Source organism: Meles meles, chromosome 4, assembly GCF_922984935.1.
Source record: "Meles meles chromosome 4, mMelMel3.1 paternal haplotype, whole genome shotgun sequence".
Lineage (NCBI taxonomy): Eukaryota > Metazoa > Chordata > Mammalia > Carnivora > Mustelidae > Meles > Meles meles.
In genome coordinates, this window is record NC_060069.1 from 43104055 (window position 1) to 43127761 (window position 23707).

Here is a 23707-nt window from a genome sequence, read left to right on the forward strand (position 1 = left end):
TTTTTCACTATAGGGAAGTTTTGCTGGTTCTCGAACCTTATATAAATGATTTCATAATAAGGCTTTGTGTCTGGTGGAACCATGTTTTAATGTTTTTCCAAACAGAAACTTGAGGAAAAGCTAGAGTTCTGGATGGAGAAATTTGATAAGGACACGGAAATGAAACAGAATGAACTAAATGCTCTCAAAGCTGCTAAGGCCAGTGACTTAGCACACCTTCAAGAACTTGCGAGGACGGTAAGGAAGCAGTCTCCATAGTCTAAGGCTGAGCACGCCTGAGGAATGGGCAGTAGCTGAGCTATGGTAGCTGCGTGGAGCTATTTCTGGTGACAAAGTGGAGGTGTGTCTGTAAACCACTGAGCCTCTTCTCCCATGATGACGATGACGGCATCCGGCATCCTTGATGGGGACAGTATTAGCGGCATCTGACAAGCCTCCATTGTGCTCGTTCTGTCCCAGGCACTTATTAACATTCCAAAGGACTTACTTCACCCTCACCACCTCTTGAGATAGATACTGTTACTATTTCTACTTTATGGTCTCTGAAGCTAATCTGTAAATTATGAATTTTAAAAAGCTCCTGATTATTGTTTCATCATTGAATAACTGTAAAACTTCCCAAATATCTCTTTTAAAAGATGACTGCTATTTTATGTGTACTTTCTATAAGTTTAAAAAACATTACTTTGAGGTCATTAAGCACACAAGTTACTAGTTCATTTTTATGCAAGATTTTATAGCAAATTTGCTCCAAACTGAAACATTTTTATATAGTTAGTATATGGATATTTATACCATAGGAATCCACTTAGTTTTTCTTTTCACTGGTTTATCTTTAGGTTTGGCATGCTTTATTTTCAAATTTTATATTAAAAGTGCAGGAGGGCTGGCTAGGCCACACCTTGCCAGGATAGTCTTATAACCTGGGGTCCATGTTTACTTTTACAGATAAGGGAATATGAACAGGTCATCATCGAAGATCGGTTAGAAAAGGAAAAGACCAGGAAGAAGAGAGAACAGGATGACTTGGAATTGAAGAGCATCATAAAGGTAGAAAGCCAGAGTTAGCATCTTTTTTTTTTTTTTTAAGATCTTATTTTTATTTGAGAGAGAACACAAGAGGGGGGAGGATCAGAGGGAGAAAGGAGCAGGGAGCCTAAAGCAGGAACCTGATCCTGGGACTCCAGAATCATGACCTGAGCCGAAGGCAGTCACTCACCCGATGGAGCCAGCCAGGCGCCCCACAGTTGGCATCTGAGGGCAGGCATCTTCAATTCAATAGCTGGCCTAACACTGAGCAACACAAAGTCTCTTATTCATTTATTATGAAGCATGAAACAGATCAGTAAGGAAGGATGGCCTTTTGTTATTACTGGAATTTGCCTGCAGTCCTTGGTGCAGGGAGATGGTTCACATAGCAAGGGACATGTCCCTAACTCTTAATCCAGGGGAAAGTGGTGGTCAGCAGGGGAAGCAGGACCTAGAACTTACGCCCGGAGGTCAAATTTTAGAATATTATTTATAGTCAGAACAACTCTTAGAGGAGCTGTTTTTTTTTTTTTAAACCAACTCTATCCCCAATGTAGGGCTTGAACTCATGGCCCCAAGAACAAGGTCATGTGTTCTACCAACTGAGCCAGCCAGACACCCCTGGAGGATCTTCTCAAAATCCCATTTATCTAAGTTATCCTAGGCTATCTGCTAGGTTCTGATAAGACCTGTTTTCAAACAAAGGTGGAGGGAATAAATAGAGTTCAGCATGCCTGGCGGCTTCCATGCTTCAGACACACACCATTCTTCAGACATAAGTTACTTTATGACAAGACAACTCCCTTATGCAGAAAGGATGGGGATTGGCAGACCTGTCCTATTGTACTCACTCCCCCTTTCTCTTCCAGCTCCAGGCCTGGTGGCGAGGCACTATGGTACGGAGGGAAATTGGTGGCTTCAGACTGCCTAAGAAGGAGAAAGATGATGGCAAGGATTCTAAACGTAAAGGCAAAGACAAGGACAAGCGGAGAGGCAAGAAAAAGTGACAGAGTTCTCATCTTTTCCTCTGGTCTTCTGGCGATGGGGAGGAGGACTTGGAGGAAGAAACATTTTGGCAGCACAGACAACTTGTCTCTACAGGTTGTTTCTTATTTGAACATTCCCAGGCGCTGCCTGTTCTCTCCCATTGCCTGTTGTATTAGTTTTCAAACCCCGAATTAGGACTATACCATCAACTTAGGGCTTCTTCGTATTTTGAAAAACTTCCACTGGGAAGAAGGATTTCTAGGAGCCTTGTGAAGATTCCTCTTGCTTTTTCTTACCAGAAAAAAGTTCACGGGCTTATTAGTTGTGATGCATTAAAACTTCAGTAATTTCTGTAATGTCTCCAATTCTATCTTTTGACTACAGTGAAAAAACTCTTGAGCAAAAGTCAAGTGTTCATTCAGAACTATAAGATGATGTTTATAAAGTGTGTGGCAGAATACAGACACTGTAAGGTCCAAAAGTTGGTTCCTTCCTGCCTTTTAGGTTAGTATCACCTGAGTGTTTTGTTGGGGTGCCAGGGGCATGGAATACATATCTTAAGTTGCTTCAGCTCTTTTTCTGGGAAATAGGTAGGCATATAAATTATAAATTAAAAAAATAATAAATTGGAATAAACGGAAATGTTAGGACGTACAACCCACATAGTATAAAGGCGGGGACCCAGGCCTGCTGGAAAACTAGCCTGCAGAGAGTTTTGATTAGTGAGACACCGGGGTCTATGCCTGTTTTGCTCCCTCAACAATTCTCACCTTCAGGATATTATGACTAAAAGAGTACAGATAATCCAAGCAGAGTGTCTTGGGAAGCTAAAGCTTTTCCTATTGCACAGCTGGTCATTTCTGAGAGAAAAGTGTCCAAATGCATCATGTGCATTTCACGAATTAAGCCTTATATGTAATCCCAAACGCAGGGCAATATGGCTATCTACACTTCCTCAGAAAAATTAAAAAAAAATTTATCTCAACGGCCTGTTATGAGGACCCCATTTCTCCTGATGTTCTTTCAAGGAACTAAATAAATAATCTTTCATTTTTGCCAAGGAAACCACGCTTTAGGTATGAACATTTTCTTTTCTTTCTTTTTTTTCCCTAAAGATTTTATTTATTTATTTGACAGAGATCACAAGTAGGCAGAGAGGCAGGCAGAGAGAGGGGAGGAAGCAGGCCCCCCGCTGAGCAGAGAGCCCGGATGTGGAGCTCGATCCCAGGACCCTGAGATCATGACCTGAGCAGAAGGCAGAGGCTTTAACCCACTGAGCCACCCAGGCACCCCTAGGTATGAACATTTTCAATTCAGCCTTTATTTCATGCGATTGAAGTGCTGCCTTTTATTTTAATGTGAACATGTAAGGTGGCGTACAGGCAATTTAAAATAACATACATGATATTGACATATTTATACTTAGAACTTACGCATTATATTTACAGACATACAAATATAGGACAATGTTTTACAAAATCTTTTACTAATTACATGTTTGCAACATTTCAGAAATAAAATGAAATCTGCTGTAAACCATCTCACTGCAATACATATATAAAAAGGTTTCTAAATATCCATGTTTTCCTTCATTTCTATAACCATTTTAAGTACTTGGTTGCTAAAAATTTGTCCTACTCATCGGCAGAGTCACACATCATTAGTCACTGCTAAGCTGTAGCAAGTAAGAGAAATCATTGACTCCTCAGCTATGAGGCTGTATTTAAATAAGCTATTAAAGAGAGTGACCTTCTAATAAGCCCCCTATTCTCTTCTAGCCAGACAAAGAAAGGCTCCTGCACCCAGCAGCTGTCTGCAGAGAACCTGCTGACTGCCAGTCTCCAGGGCTGTCAGGGGCCCTAGTGGGTGGCACTTAGCCTCCTCCTGTTCACTGGTCAGCCACTGCTTCAGGAGGAAGGAAGCTCATCAACGCTCAGTGGAACCCCTACAGGGTCTTTGTCTTACACTGGAGTCTAGCAAGGCTAAATGTTACATTTTCTTTCCAGTTTATTAAAAAACAAAAAAATGGTACATACAGAACACTGAATATAAAAATTTTCTAGCAAAAACATCTTGATTTAGAAAAGAAAGTATTTTTTTCTTTATCAAACCAAAACTGTACACAATTTTTTCCTAGTAATTCAAATACAAATTTGCATTAGTTTGATGAAAATATGTGAATAAGGTTGCACGTTTATGTGTCAGTTGTGAAATAAGTGGTAACTTCCACTTACTCCTATGGGATAATGAGTGGCCGATGTTCCAAATGTTGCATTATGTATGTCTTCTGGGATTATTCCTTACATAATAGGTGATAAACAGTCCACTTCTTTGCTGAGTTTCATTTCAATTGGCTTCTATTATTTGGAAATTGTACTGAGGCTTAATGTTGAGTAGAAGGAAAAATCCTTATAGTTTAAAAATGTACATAGCTAAATTCTGAACAAGTCTCTCTGATTGGTGGGTCTGTTTAGAACTGTAAATTTAATGGGGTCTGGCTCTAAGCACTTAAAAAACATTTTACTTTTGTCCTGTAAGGTCAGTGAAGGTCAGTGGGCTTTGAGATCAGATGTTTTATGTTCCTTAATTTTAAATTTTGACAAAGTGGTAATGTTCTGCTCAACCTGTTTCCCAGCGAGAACAGGGAGAAAACATTATTTTGACCAGATGCTCAACATGATTTTACCCAGTTACTTTTAGATGTTGCACTTACATGATAAAGAGTGAACATTTTGCTCAAATGCATGCATTGGTAAAGAAAGTCCAGAACAGTTCACAACCCAAAAAACCTCAGATAACTAGTATCTTCACTTACTCTACTTACTTGATTTATAAAGGCAGTGAATACCAAAAGATATGCTAACAACTAAAAGGGGTTCAAAAAATAGGATGAGAGAGACTTTAGTGGTTTAAGCTTGAACCAATGCTCCTGGCTTTGTGGTCCATGAGCCTTGGGCCCTCTTACCTGGCCCACAAATGAGTGAAGGCACCAGTGGTAGAATTTGACGAGCTAGATACAGAGACAGCACGTGGTTTTTTAAAGAAGCCCCAAGTGCCTTAATTCAGCCATGGAAACTGGCAGTTACTTGAAAGAAATTAAGAAATTTGGCTACTCTTTTATTCCTTTTGCTCTGCTTTCATAATCTTCCATTAGTCGGGGAGCTGGAAGTGTATCCGCCGTGAGTGGAAGGTACCTTCAGGTCCCGGTATCCTGTGAGCAGTGTGGGGGAGGTGGTGGGGGAGCTCAATGCAAACGATGCTGAGTAGTACACGTTACCATCCTAAGGATTTGGAACCCTTGTGTAGAGTGCTTGTTTACAATGTTCAGGTAATAGCAGAATGTCACAGATGAGAATCAAGCTTTAGGTGGTGGTGGACAGAAGTTGGGAGAAGGCCTAGGACACTGGCCTTAAATAGAACTTACCTCTCTCATTGCTTTACCGTGCAAAAATCTAGGCCTTCTACATTATATCTGGTTTGCTTTAGACATAAGTTTTTTTGTTCTGTTATTTTTTGTTTTGCCTTGGACAGACAGTCCAAAGTAATATAGCTTCTGATTTCAAATGAGACTGATAAACACAGTGGAGTCATTACTCTCCACATCATACCAAAAAATACCCAGCTTGGGAAAGTGGTCTCACTATGTCTGTTGAAAAGCTCTAGACCTCCTGGAATGAGAATCTACACTTTAACAAATGTTCCAGGAGAATCTAATGAGCCACCAGTTCCAGAAACAGGAAACGGGTAAAGATAGTAGCATGTCTGTACTTTCAGCAAAGCTAACTATCCCTCTGAGAGGCTGTCTTTCTGGAATGGGAGACAAGCCTGCTCTCTAGGAAAGCCCAGCCAGTTTAGGCTTCGGTGTCAGGTTCTCAGTGACGAAAGAAGGAAGTTTCACTTGCGAAAACCAACCGTGTCTTCCTAACACAATTCAATGGAAACGGATATAACCTCCCCTAAAATGGAGAAATGAAGCAAAATATTCCTGTCAGGAATCATGGAAATAGTCCCTTTTAAGAACACGTAAGAGCTTTGTGGAAGCAGCCAGCTGGCAGCGGCGCTCGCGTCCTGCTCCAGGGTGGCCGGGCCAGCGCCCGCGCGCAGGGTCCTCATGCAGCAGACAAGTGGTGCTGCTGCTTGGGCGGGGCAAGCTCCAGGAGAGCCTGCACCGTCACTGCGACCTGGCTCAAACCTTTCTCTTCTAAAATGTGCAGAGGCAAACATAATTGCTCCTGAAATGGGACAACGTAACATAAAAACAAACAAAAGAGAAAACAGGATGAACATCAATGAACTGAAAAAAACAAAAACAAAAACATAAGCACCTCTTCTCTCTTTCCTAAAGGTCAACTGAGATAGGACAGATCAGCACCTGGGGAACTGACTTCTGTTCATACGAGTTACACAGAGATGGCATCTGACACTGTCACTTTATTAGAACAAGTAAAACGCACATACAGGTCATTTGGAAAACTGGAATAAGGACAAGTTACAGACACAATACATACAACAGAGGATAACAGAATCCTATGGGGTCAAAGAAACATCCTTCATCCCCGATAAATAAAAGGGCAATGCAGATTAATAACATGAGGCAGGGAAAATGGAAAAGCAGTTCCAAGTTACCAGACGGCTCAAGCCCAAGAGATCTAACATTGTAAGAAAGTGCTCCAGAAATTACATAACATGGGAATGCGAGATGGGTTCATGCCATAAGCCAGACTGCACGAGGGAGGGAGTGATGCCCTCCAGCTGCATTATAATCCTGATTGTGAAAAGCAGGGCTCTCGTGCCAAGTAGGTGACACAGGGAAAAAGCCACTATTTCATATCCTCTTACTGAATGGACTGAATTATGTTGGAGAACAATGATGTGAGTTTAGTCAGGAATGTCTTAATTACCGTATATGTGAAAGGTGTTTAGATGTTTCCTAAAGGATGTCAAAATACTTCTATTGTGTTTGCCTCGTTAATGTTTGGTTAATCCTTTTTTTTTTAATATTTTATTTATTTGACAGAGAGAAATCATAACTAGGCAGAGAGGCAGGCAGAGAGAGAGGAGGAAGCAGGCTCCCTGCAGAGCAGAGAACCTGATGTGGGGCTCGATCTCAGGACCCTGGGATCATGACCTGAGCCGAAGGCAGAGGCTTTAACCCACTGAGCCATCCAGGCACCCTGGTTAATCCTTTCTTGAAAAAGAAAATGGCAGAGCTCAATAGCACCGATCATTGGTTTTTCTTTTAAGACTACATATTCATAAAAACAGACACTGCTCATAAGGGACAGAAAGTAGAATTCAGGTTCCAGTAAAAAGGAGACTACACATGTTTATTAAAGAAAACAGCTGAACTCTTCATTGGCACTTTACCTTATTATTAAGGAAGTTTTACAAATTAGTTGCAATAAAAAATATAACATTTATTTTGAACAGTTATTAGTACTTGTGCCTCTTACTCAAAATATTAAGTTATCTTGATAAAACAATGTATTATGATCTTTTGATCTTATAAAACTAGCAACCTTGTATAAATACTTTGAGTACTTTGTCCACGCAGATGAACTACCCCAACGTGAACCTGCAGGGTGTTTTGCTCTTGGGAGAGCCGTATTTTCTCTGAGGCCAATTCCCTGGTCTCTTCTCCAGAGTGCCCTGCCCTGCGTGTGGTTTAGCCATTCCTCCCGAGGCTTATGTTTTCCAGACAGGCTTATGTTTTCCAGACGTACATTTACCTTCCAGGCAGCTTACAGGGAACACCATGTGCTCTGAAGAGAATGTACAACTACTTCCTCCAAACCACACACAAGACCACATTTTTTTTATTTCCAAAAGGGAAAAAACTCCACAAAACTGAATGATCTTTGACTCAAGACATCTTAAAATCAAAACAAAGCAAACCTCCCAAACTCTGGAAGGTACTACTACTGTACAAAACTGGCTTTCAACACAGTGTTTGGTGTTTCAGCATTAATAGGAGATAGGTTTTTAATGTGTTAAATAACTGTCCCATTTGATGTGGAAGAAAACCAAAGCAATCACACCCTTAGGCTAATCACTTCTACAACAGAGTGTTCTGTTCCCTGCTTTGAGTTCAGTAGATTCCTGAATGTTCAGAAACCCTATCTATGAGCAGTAGAATCTGAATGCAATCATAAAGTAGTTTCAAGTATTAAGGCCAGCAGCTCACATACTAAACATTCTGAAGAAGACAATACCCGCTCACTGCCTTGGGGACAGGACAGAGACTGCTGCCTGGTCCTTAACCTGCTACCGTTGTTCAGACATAACCTCCTCAATAGCTTAATTCAATACCAGCTCACCTACTAAGATGGTTCAAGTATATTGGAAATTACATATATTTCACTTGTAAATTCTCAATAGGACTCTAGAAGTGAAGCTCAGTTAATGGTAACAAGCGTAGTAAATCTGGACAGGCGCCTACTCCTGAAAGGTCAGCTCCAGATCATCTGCTTGTCACGGACCATTTTATACGCACACTGGGCTCAGAATAGCAATCTAAGGAACCTGCCTGATCTCTGAACTGAACATTCTGATCAAATTAAAATTATTGATTAAATGGCCAATGCTTCCAGACGCAGACAGTAAATGCTTAGGTGGACCTGTGCCTTCCAATACAGGGACATCTCAGGAGTTTAGGGCAAAGCTCAATGCAGAGATCTAAGTGACCAGGTGCCTCCTCAACCAGAAAGGGTACAAATATTTTCCTTATGTGCAGCTGTTTAAAATGCTGGAAAAAAGGCCGTATGGGAATTTTATTAAGTCATTTGGAAATAAAGTTCTAAGTCACAGTCTAAGAATAGGTCCAGGATTCTATGAGAGACACCTCAGCACTTTTGATAAGAGAAACTAGGCCACGGGCCAGGAGAATGGACAAATGACCAGGAGAAAAAAATGCTAGTCTTTTAGTCTTTGTGAACAATCATTAGTGATTACTAATGTGATGGGCTGTTCATCTGGACATATGAGGGTAGGATTTATCTGCTTTACTGGTTAGCTCTTTGATGGTCGGGGGTAAAAAAAAGCACCTGTGTAAGTACTTCGTAATGAGACACAAACCTCCTTCACCAAGCACAGGAATGAGGTGGGAAATCGCTGGATACGATCTTTCAGCTAGAGGGGGAAGACCCAGTAATAAAGCAGACAGAGAGTTAACATTAAAGTACAATAAAATGCCACAAAACCCAAAAGCTGGATAGACAGAGAGATAAAACTGGATTCTTCTGAATGTGCCCCAAGAGAAAGTAGGGTTTCAACAGTTCTTTTAACACGGAGGTTTAGCTGAAGGATGTCAGAAGGGGAACAAAGATTGTCCTGTCCAAAGTGTGAGCAGGAAAGGAAAACAGAAAAACAAAGTTAGTGGATCGAAAACACAGATTTGAATACAGAATCCAACATGATCATCTCAATCATACTCAGAGAAACACATCCTAGCAACATTTGTTTACTATGAGGTATAAAAATAAAATACTGAAAAACAGAACTACAAAAAGACTCCCTCTGTGTGCTGAGCTTGATTTTACTACTAAATGGGATGAAACTGGCTTGTTGGTGACCAGTACACACACTCAGCATGCAGAGAACAGACTGGGTGCTGGCTCAGGGTTGTGGGAGGTCTCTAAGTGGTGAGGTCTGTGCCAGGCAACAGCTTCTTTCTCAAGGCTCATTCTTTCCTATTGGGGAATGGGCCAGAAACCAGGACAAAAGCTGGGGGGTGGGCTGAAGAGAGGGAAGTATTTGGAGAAAGCCAGGTAAATCAGGGCGGTCCCAGAAGAGGAGAGCCTAATGACAAGGAAACTTATTCCCCGGAGGCCAGGTATACCGACTGATTTGATGTTTCTCTCAAAATCATGTCAAGCCCACCTTCAAGTCCAGGTTACTAATATGTACGAAATGAACCTAGAGGGGTAAGGGGCCTTATAGATCACCCAGACCTTCCAGCTCACAGACAAAGAAATTAAGTAAGTAAATAAAAACACAACTGGACTGGAGAACAAGAAAATATTCTTCAACACAGAACATACAATAACTAGGACATGAGATGCTGGACTCAAGAGATGTTTTTGTCACCCATTACAGTTTTCTGAATGTAACATACTTAATAAAGGCAGAATAATTAAGAGAATACCCACATGCCCAGCCTTATCAGAGGTTTTCAAGAGTCGTCTTATTCTTCAGTGTTTCATTCAGAACTTATAAAAACACTTCAAAACTTGTGCTGAGAAGGGAAACTGTTCACCTTTCTAGTTTCTGGACAGAATTCTGACAAATATTTACAATATTAAGTTTTATGTTACATATTTTCAAAAGTGACCATTATTATATCCCTGATTTTCTTTATAAGTCAAAGAGAAGTGGGGGTGTTTAGGTAAAGGTCAGAGGGACCTGAGAAGGCCATTGCGAATCTATGAATTGATGTATTCATTCACTTTCCTTCACTTTGTTCTAAGCAAATAACTAACTTTTTAGCAGAAGTAGCAGCGTACGAGGAACCTGTCTAAAAGTGGTGGTGGTGACAGTGGTAGAGACTCAGGTGGAAGGCAGAAGGGAAGAGGGAGAGGGGGCCTCCAGGGACTGTCCACTTCCTCTTTCAGATCGAGGAGACTGAGAGGAAGGAAGGATGTGTTAAGAACCCCAGTCTAACCACCCTAGAAAAATACCCAGTCTTTTAAATTTGTATTTTTTTTCTGTTTCCTGCCTTCAAATAGCGCAGCTCTGGTAGGAACAGATCAACCCTAATAACCATCGCTTGGCAAATGCTGAATCAAATGCACATTTTAAGGTAGACTGTATTTTGCTGATTGTTGGCAGGTACCTTTGGAAAGAACTTCAGTGTACGGAGTTTAAGTCTGAGACATGATGGTTCTCTAAAGCCCAGAGTGCAAGTACAATGACGTAAAGCTGGTGAACAGTACTTTGCATGGGTCTGACATTGGCCAGGCGTGCTCCCGTGTCGTGCTGTTTGGGGCAGGCCGTGGGCACGCGTGTGTGATGTGATGATCATGTAGGAACACCTTCAACAGATGCAAGGAAGCGCTGACTGATGTTAGTGTATACCTATGAATATTAGAACCTGCTTATTAGTATGGAGAAAATGCATGCTATTTGATAAGAAACCTTATTAAGGCTCTCTATGGTTAAAAGTGGTTTGTTCTAAATGAAATGATCAGTCTTTAGAAAACAGGGGTTTTCTAAAATATATATATTACATAAAATATATATATATTTATATATCTAAAATATATATATATACATATATAAAATATAAAAGTGAAAAATCTGCTCTGGATTTGTCCACAGAAACAAACAAAAAAAGGTCCTTGCTAAATACCACAAATGTAAATTTCAGTCATTTTTATAACTCAGATTTGGAAAAAAAAAAAACCACAAAAGAAAACAGTGAAAAAGTAGATTTACAACCTACTTAATAAAAGGGGAAAAAACAATGGCGGAAATTCACTGTGGCTCACAGATGCTCTATAGAGCCGGACTTGTTCTCTTCCACCTTTTGCAGCACATATAAGAGCTGCAACGGGAAGGCTGCCCATGGGACGAGTGGTGTTGTGACCTCCTCAATGCAAGGTTAGCTGCGAGAGAGGACCAGGGAGCCATGAAAAGGGAGAATCACTGTTGTGAAAGCTGTTAGGACAAGGGCTTCAGTTCAAGAGCAACACTGGGGTTGAGTCCAGGCCAGTCCTGGGGTTCTGACAGGAAGGTGACAGAGAATTCAGAAGGTGACAGAGAAGAGTCATGATTTTCTTTTGAAGGTTGGACACCAAATATGATGACAGGAACTGTTAGGGTTACAGTTAATGGAACAAAGTATCAAATAGCACCAAGTGGTTATTTCTTTAAGCGAATCTGTGTCTCATGTCATTAAATATAGTATTTTTTTAGGAGTACCATGCTTAGTTGGTTTAACATCATTGTTTTTAAAAGGATAACCAAATAAAAAGTGCATCAAGTTCATGTCTCTTAATCGCATGTATAAAGTTTAACTATTTGTACTATTAAAGGGCAAGAAAGTTGTAACTGAGGAACCTAGAGACTTAACTAAGTTTCAAGAGCAGGACAAATGCCTAGAAATGGCCTCCTGTGTGCTCAATTCCAAAGAATCAGAGCTTAGTGGAAACAGCTAGTGAAATCTGAGTGTGTTTTCTGATGTGGTTAACAGCATTGTCTCAGTGTTTGTCAGTTTGGATGACACACACTGTTTATGTAGATGATGTTAACAGGACCGGAACAGCAGCACAGAGAGTGACTATTCTAGATCTGTCCTATTTTTACATTTTTCTAAGTCTAAAATTATTTTAAAATAAACATTTTTAAAATGTATTAAAGTAAATGTCAAAAAACCTGAAACCAAAGTAAGCATTCTCAGTCTGAGATGCACTCATTCTGAAGCCCGGAGTCTTATGTATGAAGATGTACACAAGCAAGCAGGAATGTTTCAGAAAATGTCAAAATATCTATTTTGATTACTTAGCTTTAAGTATTATAATATATTTAAATTTATATGTATATTATTTTTTTCACTTGTCATTGGAAATAATTAAGGAAAACTGCTCACCAGTATACTGACTGACACTAGTAACACAACATCATGCTAAGTAATTACCAACTTTGTTTAAAGCGAGTCCTGTAAGATTTTAGATATACTCTCATTTCTGAAAAATTTTAGAAAAATAATACCCAAGTCTCTTTAGGCAACATAAGAAACGATAAATTTATTACCTGAGGTACACCAATTTTTCTGCAAGCTTCTAGGAAATTCTCCACATTCCGCCTGCATTTTGCCATAGTTAACTTAGGCTACAAAGGAAGGAAAGTGTTGTGTTACTCTAAAGTTTAAAAATATACTCTTGCCAGTTGCTTTGTAAATTCAACACTCTAGACTACAGGGTTAGCAAACTTTTTCTTAAAGGATCAGATAATAAGTATTAGTCTTCAAGGCCACAGGAGATCTGTTAAGAGCTTAAAAGCAACCACAGGCAATATATAAGCAATGGGTATTCCAGTAAAACTTCGTTTACAAAAATGGGGGCTAGCCTTGGGCCATAAGTTTGCCACTCCCTACTTTAGACATTTTACTTTGATTTTTTGTAAGGCAAGTGCAAAATACAGAAAAATTTTAGAGACAGCTATTTAATTTTATCCATTTTAAAATAATATTGACTGAAGAAAATTTGTAGTGACAGCAAAGAAATTACCCCAAACCCTATCATTCAAATATAATCACAGTCAAACTTTATTTCCTTGCAGTCTTCATGAAAGAAGATAATTTTTAAAAAAATCAACATCTTTTACTCATAAATATACTATGGGTGCATCACGTCTCTACTCAGTGGTAATTCTGGAATGTTCTTAAACATGAATTTTATTTTAATTTTATTTTTAAAGATTTTATTTATTTATTTGACAGACAGAGATTTCAAGTAGGTAGAGAGGCAGGCAGAGAGAGAGAGGAGGAAGCAGGCTCCCCGCTGAGCACAGAGCCCGATGCGGGGCTCAATTCCCAGGACCCTGGGATCATGACCTGAGCCGAAGGCAGAGGCTTTAACCCACTGAGCCACCCAGGCGCCCCTAAACATATGAATTTTAAAAGACTGGATTAAAGAACCTGTTTTCCAAAGGATGCAGATTTCCCATAGTTAATTTCCCTAGCTTCTACTTATTAAGCTTGTTTCTGGAAAGGTCTCTTACTAACAACAAAGTGTTATCACATGACCTAAAGTTGTGAAAAAAACTTTTTCACCTAGTGGGTTATGTATAGGTTATAATATAAGGAAGAAATATGAATTCCATTTCCCAGAATGATTAACAAATTCAAATGTTCAAATTCATTGGCTGTTCTCCAACATGTTTAAGCATCAGGCACAGAAGCCAAACATCTGCACGAACTCTACCTTAGCGTCTTTACACACGTAAGCAGATGGAAGCCTGTACCACCTCTAGAAAACAAAGGTTTCACTTGTGAATACCTGGGTTTTTCTTCAAAGATGGAATGAGATAAAAAAAAAAAAAAAGATGGAATAAGATACTCCATCACGAGCAAAGGGGAAATTAAATAAATATAAAATAGTGTCTGAAGAATTATAATCTCAGCCTGAGAAAGGAAGCAGGGGCTATGACTGGCTTTATTATAACAAATAAGAACGTGGGATAAAAGGAAAAGAATTTAAAGAAAATTTTTTAAAGGGGCACTTGGGTGGCTCAGTTGGTTAATTGTCCAACTGACTCTTCATTTTGGCTCAGGTCATGATCTCAGGGTCGTGAGATTAACCTCTGCATTGGGCTCCGCATCTTAGAAAGCAGTCTTCTGAAGATTCTCTCTCCCACTCCCTCTGCCCCTCCCACCCACCACGCTTTTGTGCACCCTCTCTAAAATAAATAAATCTTTAAAAAAAAGTTTAGGGGCACCTGGGTGGCTCAGTGGGTTAAAGCCTCTGCCTTCGGCTCAGGTCATGATCCCAGGGTCCTGGGATCCAGCCCCGCATCGGGCTCTCTGCTCGGCAGGGAGCCTGCTTCCCCCTCTTCTCTCTGTGTGCCTCTCTGCCTACTTGTGATCTCTGTCTTTCAAATAAAATCTTAAAAAAAAAAAAAAAACAGTTTAACTGAAAATAAATGTAAAAAATTTTTTTAAGATTTTGATTTTTTAATTTTTTAGAAGATTTTATTTATTTACTTGACAGAAAGAGAACAGCAGCAGAGGGAGAAGGAGAAGCAGACTCCACTGCTCAGCAGGTAGTCTGATGTGGGACTTGATCTCAGAACCCTGGGATCATGACCTGGGCCGAGAGACAGACACTTAACCAACTGAGCCAGCCGGGTGCCCTAAAGATTTTATTTTTAAAGTAATCTCTACACCCAAATGTGGGGCTTGAGCTCACAACACTGAAATCAAGAGCTGCATGTTCCACTAATAGCCAGCCAGGCACCCCAATAATAATTTTTGAATTTCAAATCGAAGCACTTTCAAAAAGGTCCCAAAAGGGGATAGGAATTAGGTTTCTAGGAGAGTACCCATTCTCACCCCATTCTCGCCTCTGCCAAGTTGTTTCACCATTGAGGTAAAAAAGGTTTTTTGCTTGTTTGTTTTGTTTTTTAAGAGAGTAAAATATTAATGGCAGAAACATTAATGGTAGAATCATGATCTTAACAGGAGGAAAAACACCATGGGGGTTCACACTGGCTAATTCACACTGGAGCTGGGTTCCTTCTCTTCCACTTTTTACATGTGAAAGAGCAGGTGTTCATTGGACAAGTGATATGGTCTTCTCAACTCCTGGCTAAAAAGGGAGATGTAAGGTAAACGGAGGCACAAAAGAACAATCACTGTGGTGAAAGCTTTTAGGACAAGGACTTAACTTTAAGGGAAGTTGGGCAAATAAACACAAGACAAATGCTTTTTACAAATGCTTTTCACTGGGAGACATTCCCTCTCCTATACCAGTTTCCCTTTCTGCCTTTAAAAATGGAAATAGAGGGGGGAGGAGTCAAGATGGCGGAGAAGTAGCAGGCTGAGACTACATCAGGTAGCAGGAGACCAGCTAGATAGCTTATCTAAACATTGCAAACACCTACAAATCCAACGGGAGATCGAAGAGAAGAAGAACAGCAACTCTAGAAACAGAAAATCAACCACTTTCTGAAAGGTAGGACTGGCTGGAGAAGTGAATCCAAAGCGACGGAAGATAGACTGCGGGGGGAGGGGCCGGCTCCCGGCAAGCAGCAGAGCAACGGAGCACAAAATCAGGACTTTTAAAAGTCTGTTCCACTGAGGGACATCGCTCCAGAGGCTAAACCGGGGTGAAGCCCACGCGGGGTCAGCATGGCCCCAGGTCCCTTAGGGTCACAGAAGGATCGGGGGTGTCGGAGTGTCACAGAGCTTGCAGGTATTAGAACGGGGAAGCCGGCTACGGAGACAGAGCCGAGGAGTGAGCTCGCAGCTCGGGGTTACCTTGAACCGGTTGCAGGCTGGGTGAGCTCGCAGTGTGGCCGGAGGCTGGGGATACGGGAGTGATTGGGCGCTGTTCTCTGGGGGCGCACTGAGGAGTGGGGCCCCAGGCTCTCTGCTCCTCCGGCCTGGAGACTGGGAGGCCACCATTTTCATTCCCGTCCTCCAAAATCTACGGAAAGTGTTCAGGGAACAAAAGCTCCCGAAAGCAAACCTGAGCAGATTACTTAGCCCGGCCCTTGGTAAGGGTGGTGCAATTCCTCCTCGGGCAAAGACACTTGAGAATCACTACAACAGGCCCCTCCCCCAGAAGATCAACAAGAAATCCAGCAAGGACCAAGTTCACCAAGGACCAAGGAGAGCAGCGGAATTCCAGTGGAAGAGAAAGCAAAGCAGGGAACTCATGGCTTTCTCCCCATGATTCTTTAGTCTTGCAGTTAATTTATTTTTTTTTTCAATTTTTTTTTCTTCTTCTGCTAAATTTTTTTAAACTTTTACCCTTTTCTTTTTTAATGTTTTTAACTAGTTTATCTAATATATATATTTTTTTCTGTTTTATATTTTTTCTTTGTTTTCTTTTTAATTTTTTCTTTTTTTTTCTGAACCTCTTTTTATCCCCTTTCTCCACCCCCCCCACGATTTGGGGTCTCTTCTGATTTGGTTAAAGCTCATTTTCCTGGGGTCTTTGCCACCCTTTTAGTATTTTACTTGCTCCTTCATATACCTTTTTTTTTAAAAAAACATTTTATTTATTTATTTGACAGAGAGATCACAAGTAGTCAGAGAGTCAGGCAGAGATTGAGGGGGAAGCAGGCTCTCTGCTGAGCAGAGAGCCCGATGCGGGGCTCGATCCCAGGACCCTGAGATCATGACTTGAGCTGAAGGCAGCGGCTTAATCCAATGAGCTACCCAGGCGCCCCAACTCCTTCATATACTCTTATCTGACAAAATGACAAGGTGGAAAAATTCACCACAAAAAAAAGAACAAGAGGCAGTATCGAAGGCTAGGGACCTAATCAATACAGACATTGGTATTATGTCAGATCTAGAGTTCAGAATGACGATTCTCAAGGTTCTAGCTGGGCTCGAAAAAGGCATGGAAGATATTAGAGAAACGCTCTCTGGAGATATAAAAGGCCTTTCTGGAGAAATAAAAGAAATAAAATCTAACCAAGTTGAAATCAAAAAAGCTACTAATGAGGTGCAATCAAAAATGGAGGCTCTCTGGGGGCACCTGGGTGGCTCAGTGGGTTAAGCCTCTGCCTTCAGCTCAGGTAATGATCTCAGGGTCCTGGGATCGAAAGCCACATCGGGCTCTCGGCTCAGCAGGGAGTTTGCTCCCCCTCTCTCTCTGCCTGCCTCTCTGCCTACTTGTGATCTCTGTCTGTCAAATAAATAGAATCTTTAAAAAAAAATAAGGATTCTTTTCATTTAAATAAAAAACTAAAAAAATAAAGACAACCTAATTAAAAAATTTAAAAAAAAGGAGGCTCTCACTGCTAGGATAAATGAGGCAGAAGAAAGAATTAGTGATATAGAAGACCAAATGACAGAGAATAAAGAAGCTGAGCAAAAGAGGGACAAACAGCTACTGGACCACGAGGGGAGAATTTGAGAGATAAGTGACACCATAAGACGAAACAACATTAGAATAATTGGGATTCTAGAAGAAGAAGAAAGAGAGAGGGGAGCAGAAGGTATATTGGAGAGAATTAGTGGAGAGAATTTCCCTAATATGGCAAAGGGAACAAGCATCAAAATACAGGAGGTGCAGAGAACCCCCCTCAAAATCAACAAGAATAGGCCCACACCCTGTCACCTAACAGTAAAATTTATAAGTCTTAGTGACAAAGAGAATCCTGAAAGCAGCCCGGGAAAAGAAGTCTGTAACATACAATGGTAAAAATATTAGATTGGCAGCAGACTTATCCACAGAGACCTGGCCGACCAGAAAGAACTGGCATGATATATTCAGAGCACTAAATGAGAAAAACATGCAGCCAAGAATACTATATCCAGCTAGGCTATCATTGAAAATAGAAGGAGAGATAAAAAGCTTTCAGGACAAACAAAAACTGAAAGAATATGCAAACACCAAACCAGCTCTACAGGAAATATTGAAAGGGGTCCTTTAAGCAAAGAGAGAGCCTAAAAGTAGTAGATCAGAAAGGAACAGAGACAGTATACAGTAACAGTCTCCTTACAGGAAATACAATGGCACTAAATTCCTATCTCTCAATAGTTACCCTGAATGTTAATGGGCTAAATGCCCCAGTCAAAAGACACAGGGTATCAGAATGGATAAAAAAACAAAACCCATCAATATGTTGCCTACAAGAAACTCATTTTAGACCCGAAGATACCTCCAGATTTAAAGTGAGGGGGTGGAAAACAATTTACCATGCTAATGGGCATCAGAAGAAAGCTGGGGTGGCAATCCTTATATCAGATCAATTAGACGTTAAGCCAAAGACTATAATAAGAGATGAGGAAGGAAACTATATCATACTCAAAGGGTCTGTCCAACAAGAAGATCTAACAATTTTAAATATCTATGCCCCTAACATGGGAGCAGTCAACTATATAAACCAATTAATAACAAAATCAAAGAAACACATCAATAATAATACAATAATAGTAGGGGACTTTAACACTCCCCTCACTGAAATGGACAGATCATCCAAGCAAAAGATCAACAAGGAAATAAAGGCCTTAAATGACACACTGGATCAGATGGACATCACAGATATATTCAGAACATTTCATCCCAAAGCAACAGAATACACATTCTTCTCTAGTGCACATGGAACATTCTCCAGAATAGATCACATCCTGGGTCCTAAATCAGGTCTCAATCGGTATCAAAAGATTGGGATCATTCCCTGCATATTTTCAGACTACAATGCTCTGAAGCTAGAACTCAATCACAACAGGAAATCTGGAAAGAACCCAAATACATGGAGACTAAACAGCATCCTTCTAAAGAATGAATGGGTCAACCAGGAAATTAAAGAAGAATTGAAAAAATTCGTGGAAACAAATGATAATGAAAACACAATGGTTCAAAATCTGTGGGACACAGCAAAGGCAGTTCTGAGAGGAAAATATATAGCAGTACAAGCCTTTCTCAAGAAACAAGAAAGGTGGGGCGCCTGGGTGGCTCAGGGGGTTGAGCCTCTGCCTTCGGCTCAGGTCATGATCTCAGGGTCCTGGGATCGAGCCCCACGTCGGGCTCTCTGCTCGGCGGGGAGCCTGCTTCCTCCTCTCTCTCTGCCTCTCTGCCTAGTTGTGATCTCTGTCTGTCAAATAAATAAATCTTAAAAAAAAAAAAAAATAAAATTAAAAAAAAAAAAAAAAAAAAAAAGAAACAAGAAAGGTCTCAAGTACACAACCTAACCCTACATCTAAAGGAGCTGGAGAAAGAAGAAACCCTAAATGCAGCAGGAGAAGAGAAATCATAAAGATCAGAGCAGAAATCAATGAAATAGAAACCAAAAAAACAATAGAACAAATCAACGAAACTAAGAGCTGGTTCTTTGAAAGAATTAATAAGATTGATAAACCCCTGGCCAGACTTATCAAAAAGAAAAGAGAAAGGACCCAAATAAATAAAATCATGAATGAAAGAGGAGAGATCACAACTAACACCAAAGAAATACAGACAATTATAAGAACATATTACGAGCAACTCTACGCCAACAAATTTGACAATCTGGAAGAAATGGATGCATTCCTAGAGACATATAAACTACCACAACTGAACCAGGAAGAAATAGAAAACCTGAACAGGCCCATAACCAGTAAGGAGATTGAAACAGTCATCAAAAATCTCCAAACAAACAAAAGTCCAGGGCCAGACGGCTTCCGAGGGGAATTCTACCAAACATTTAAAGAAGAACTAATTCCTATTCTCCTGAAACTGTTCCAAAAAATAGAAATGGAAGGAAAACTTCCAAACTCATTTTATGAGGCCAGCATCACCTTGATCCCAAAACCAGACAAGGATCCCATCAAAAAAGAAAACTACAGACCAATATCCTTGATGAACACAGTGCAAAAATTCTCACCAAAATACTAGCCAATAGGATTCAACAGTACATTAAAAGGATTATTCACCATGACCAAGTGGGATTTATTCCAGGGCTGCAAGGTTGGTTCAACATCCGCAAATCAATCAATGTGATACAACACATTAATAAAAGAAAGAACAAGAACCATATGATACTCTCAATAGATGCTAAAAAAGCATTTGACAAAGTACAGCATCCCTTCCTGATCAAAACTCTTCAAAGTGTAGGGATAGAGGGCACATACCTCAATATCATTAAAGCCATCTATGAAAAACCCACCGCAAATATCATTCTCAATGGAGAAAAACTGAAAGCTTTTCCGCTAAGGTCAGGAACACGGCAGGGATGTCCATTATCACCACCGCTATTCAACATAGTACTAGAAGTCCTAGCCTCAGCAATCAGACAACAAAAGGAAATTAAAGGCATCCAAATTGGCAAAGATGAAGTCAAACTATCACTCACTGCAGATGATATGATACTTTATGTGGAAACCCCAAAAGACTCTACTCCAAGTCTGCTAGAACTTGTACAGGAATTCAGTAAAGTGTCAGGATATAAAATCAATGCACAGAAATCAGTAGCATTTCTCTACACCAACAACAAGACAGAAGAAAGAGAAATTAAGGAGTCAATTTACATACCACCCATTTACAATAGCACCCAAAACTGTAAGATACCTAGGAATAAACCTAACCAAATTGGCTAAGAATCTATATGCAGAAAACTATAAAGTACTCATGAAAGAAACTGAGGAAGACACAAAGAAATGGAAAAATGTTCCATGCTCCTGGACTGGAAGAATAAATATTGTGAAAATGTCTATGCTACCTAAAGCAATCTACACATTTAATGCAATCCCTATCAAAGTACCATCCATTTTTTTCAAAGAAATGGAACAAATAATCCTAAAATTTATATGGAACCAGAAAAGACCTCGAATAGCCAAAGGAATATTGAAAAAGAAAGCCAAAGTTGGTGGAATCAGAATTCCGGACTTCAAGCTCTATTACAAAGCTGTCATCATCAAGACAGCATGGTACGGGCACAAAAACAGATGCATAGATCAATGGAACAGAATAGATAGCCCAGAAATAGACCCTCAACTCTATGGTCAACTAATCTTCGACAAAGCAGGAAAGAATGTCCAATGGAAAAAAGACAGCCTCTTCAATAAATGGTGCTGGGAAAATTGGACAGCCACATGCAGAAAAATGAAATTGGACCATTTCCTTATACCACACACGAAAATAGACTCAAAATGGATGAAGGACCTCAATGTGAGAAAGGAATCCATCAAAATCCTTGAGGAGAACACAGGCAGCAACCTCTTCGACCTCAGCCACAGCAACATCTTCTTAGGAACATCGCCAAAGGCAAGGGAAGCAAGGGCAAAAATGAACTATTGGGATTTCATCAAGATCAAAAGCTTTTGCACAGCAAAGGAAACAGTTACCAAAACCAAAAGACAACTGAGAGAATGAGAGAAGATATTTGCAAGCAACGTATCAGATAAAGGGCTAGTGTCCAAAATCTATAAAGAGCTTAGCAAACTCAACACCCAAAGAACAAAGAATCCAATCAAGAAATGGGCAGAAGACATGAACAGACATTTCTGCAAAGAAGACATCCAGATGGCCAACAGACACATGAAAAAGTGCTCCACATCACTCGGCATCAGGGAAATACAAATCAAAACCACAATGAGGTATCACCTCACACCAGTCAGAATGGCTAAAATTAACAAGTCAGGAAATGACATATGCTGGCGAGGATGTGGAGAAAGGGGAACCCTCCTACACTGCTGGTGGGAATGCAAGCTGGTACAACCACTCTGGAAAACAGCATGGAGGTTCCTCAAAATGTTGAAAATAGAACTACCGTATGACCCAGCAATTGCATTACTGGGTATTTACCCTAAAGATACAAACGTAGTGATCCGAAGGGGCACGTGCACCTGAATGTTTATAGCAGCAATGTCTACAATAGCCAAAGTACGGAAAGAACCTAGATGTCCATCAACAGATGAATGGATAAAGAAGATGTGGTATATATACACAATGGAATACTATGCAGCCATCAAAAGAAGTGAAATCTTGCCATTTGTGATGACGTGGATGGAACTAGAGGGTATCATGCTTAGTGAAATAAGTCAATCGGAGAAAGACAACAATCATATGATTTCCCTGATATAAGGACGTGGAGATGTAACATGGGGGTTGGGGGGGTAAGAGAAGAATAAATGAAACAAGATGGGATTGGGAGGGAGACAAACCATAAGTGACCCTTAATCTCACAAAACAAACTGAGGGTTGCTGGGGGGAGGGGGAGTGTGGTTATGGACATTGGGGAGGGTATATGTTATGGTGAGTGCTGTGAAGTATGTAAACCTGGGGATTCACAGACCTGTACCCCTGGGGATAAAAATAAATTATATATTTTAAAAAAAATGGAAATAGAAACAGTTTAACTAACTAGCTTCTCTTATTACAAAGAGACCTTAGCTAAGCAAACCAAGATGTTGGTCTGGGTTTGCGAGAGAAGGCCAGGGTGTGTCAACAGGGCACCATGGACTTTAGTAGAAGAAAGGGACTGGGCATTTCATTCTACAAAAGAAGAATCCCCTTTAAAAAAATATTTAAGGGGGGGCGCCTGGGTGGCTCAGTGGGTAAAAGCCTCTGCCTTCAGCCCGGGTCATGATCCCAGGGTCCTGGGATCGAGCCCCACATCGGGCTCTCTGCTTGGCAGGGAGCCTGCTTCCTCCTCCCTCCCTCTCTCTCTCTCTCTCTGCCTGCCTCTCTCCCTACTTGTGATCTCTATCTGTCAAATAAATAAAATCCTAAAAAAAAAAATATTTAAGGGGTGCCTGGGTGGCTCAGCGGGTTAAAGCCTCTGCCTTCGGCTCGGGTCATGATCCCAGGGTCCTGGGATAGAGCCCCACATCGGACTCTCTGCTCCACAGGGAGTCTGCTTCCTCCTCTCTCTCTGCCTGCCTCTCTGCCTACTTGTGATCTCTGTCAAAAAAAAAAATTTTTTTTTAAAAGGGGCGCCTGGGTGGCTCAGTGGGTTAAGCCCCTGCCTTCGGCTCAGGTCATGGTCTCAGGGTCCTGGGATCGAGCCCTGTTTTGGGCTCTCGGCTCAGTGGGGAGCCTGCTTCCCCCTCTCTCTCTGCCTGCTGCTCTGCCTACTCGTGATCTCTCTCTCTCTGTCAAATAAATTAAAAAAAATCTTTAAAAAAAGAAGAACCCCTAAATTTCTGAAACTCTACCATTCAGATGCCAACATTCATGGGAGGGGAGAGTGAAACAGGTCTGATTACACAGGTAGAAGAACAAGGTTTCTATGCAAACAACAGGACAAAAGGATGAAGAGTTCATGTTGCTAAGTTAAAACTGGAAAAAAAAACTCCGAGAAGGCTCAGAATAGTGATCATGGGAACTAACCAAACATTACCTCCACGAAGGCTACTAGCACCCGAAGACATAAAAGATGTCTCTGTGTTTGCTGGGGGTGGGGACATGGGGGAAGCAACAAAAGAGAAAATGTCCTTCGAATCCCCTATATGCAGCACGGTTCTGACTGATGAAGGTGAAGAGGAAGGAGGAACAATCAGCTCTCTCCCCAGTCATTTCTTCCTTCAGCATTTACC

General features: G+C 40.7%; 2 protein-coding genes across 12 annotated transcripts in view; one reads left to right on the forward strand and one right to left on the reverse strand.

Moving 5' to 3' along the window:
* IQCG (IQ motif containing G) overlaps positions 1–2372 on the forward strand; it is a 40670-nt gene extending 38298 nt beyond the window's left edge. For 2 of the 4 annotated variants that reach the window (XM_046001471.1, XM_046001472.1), the window contains exons 9-11: positions 106–237; positions 949–1050; positions 1899–2372. In XM_046001471.1, coding sequence (XP_045857427.1) covers positions 106–237; positions 949–1050; positions 1899–2036 — 372 coding nt within the window. In that variant the 3' untranslated portion in view covers positions 2037–2372. The remainder of the gene's footprint in view (positions 1–105; positions 238–948; positions 1051–1898) is intronic. The other 2 variants (XM_046001473.1, XM_046001474.1) reach the window with 2 other exon arrangements.
* Positions 2373–3319: 947 nt separating this feature from the next.
* The window catches only part of LRCH3 (leucine rich repeats and calponin homology domain containing 3), a 124759-nt gene continuing 104371 nt past the window's right edge, over positions 3320–23707 (reverse strand). For 6 of the 8 annotated variants that reach the window (XM_046002003.1, XM_046002000.1, XM_046002001.1 and 3 more), the window contains 2 exons: positions 12766–12843; positions 7244–9345 (listed from right to left, as the gene is read on the reverse strand). In XM_046002003.1, coding sequence (XP_045857959.1) covers positions 9145–9345; positions 12766–12843 — 279 coding nt within the window. In that variant the 3' untranslated portion in view covers positions 7244–9144. Of the gene's footprint in view, positions 6249–7243; positions 9346–12765; positions 12844–23707 lie in introns of those variants that run through there. The other 2 variants (XM_046002002.1, XM_046001999.1) reach the window with 1 other exon arrangement.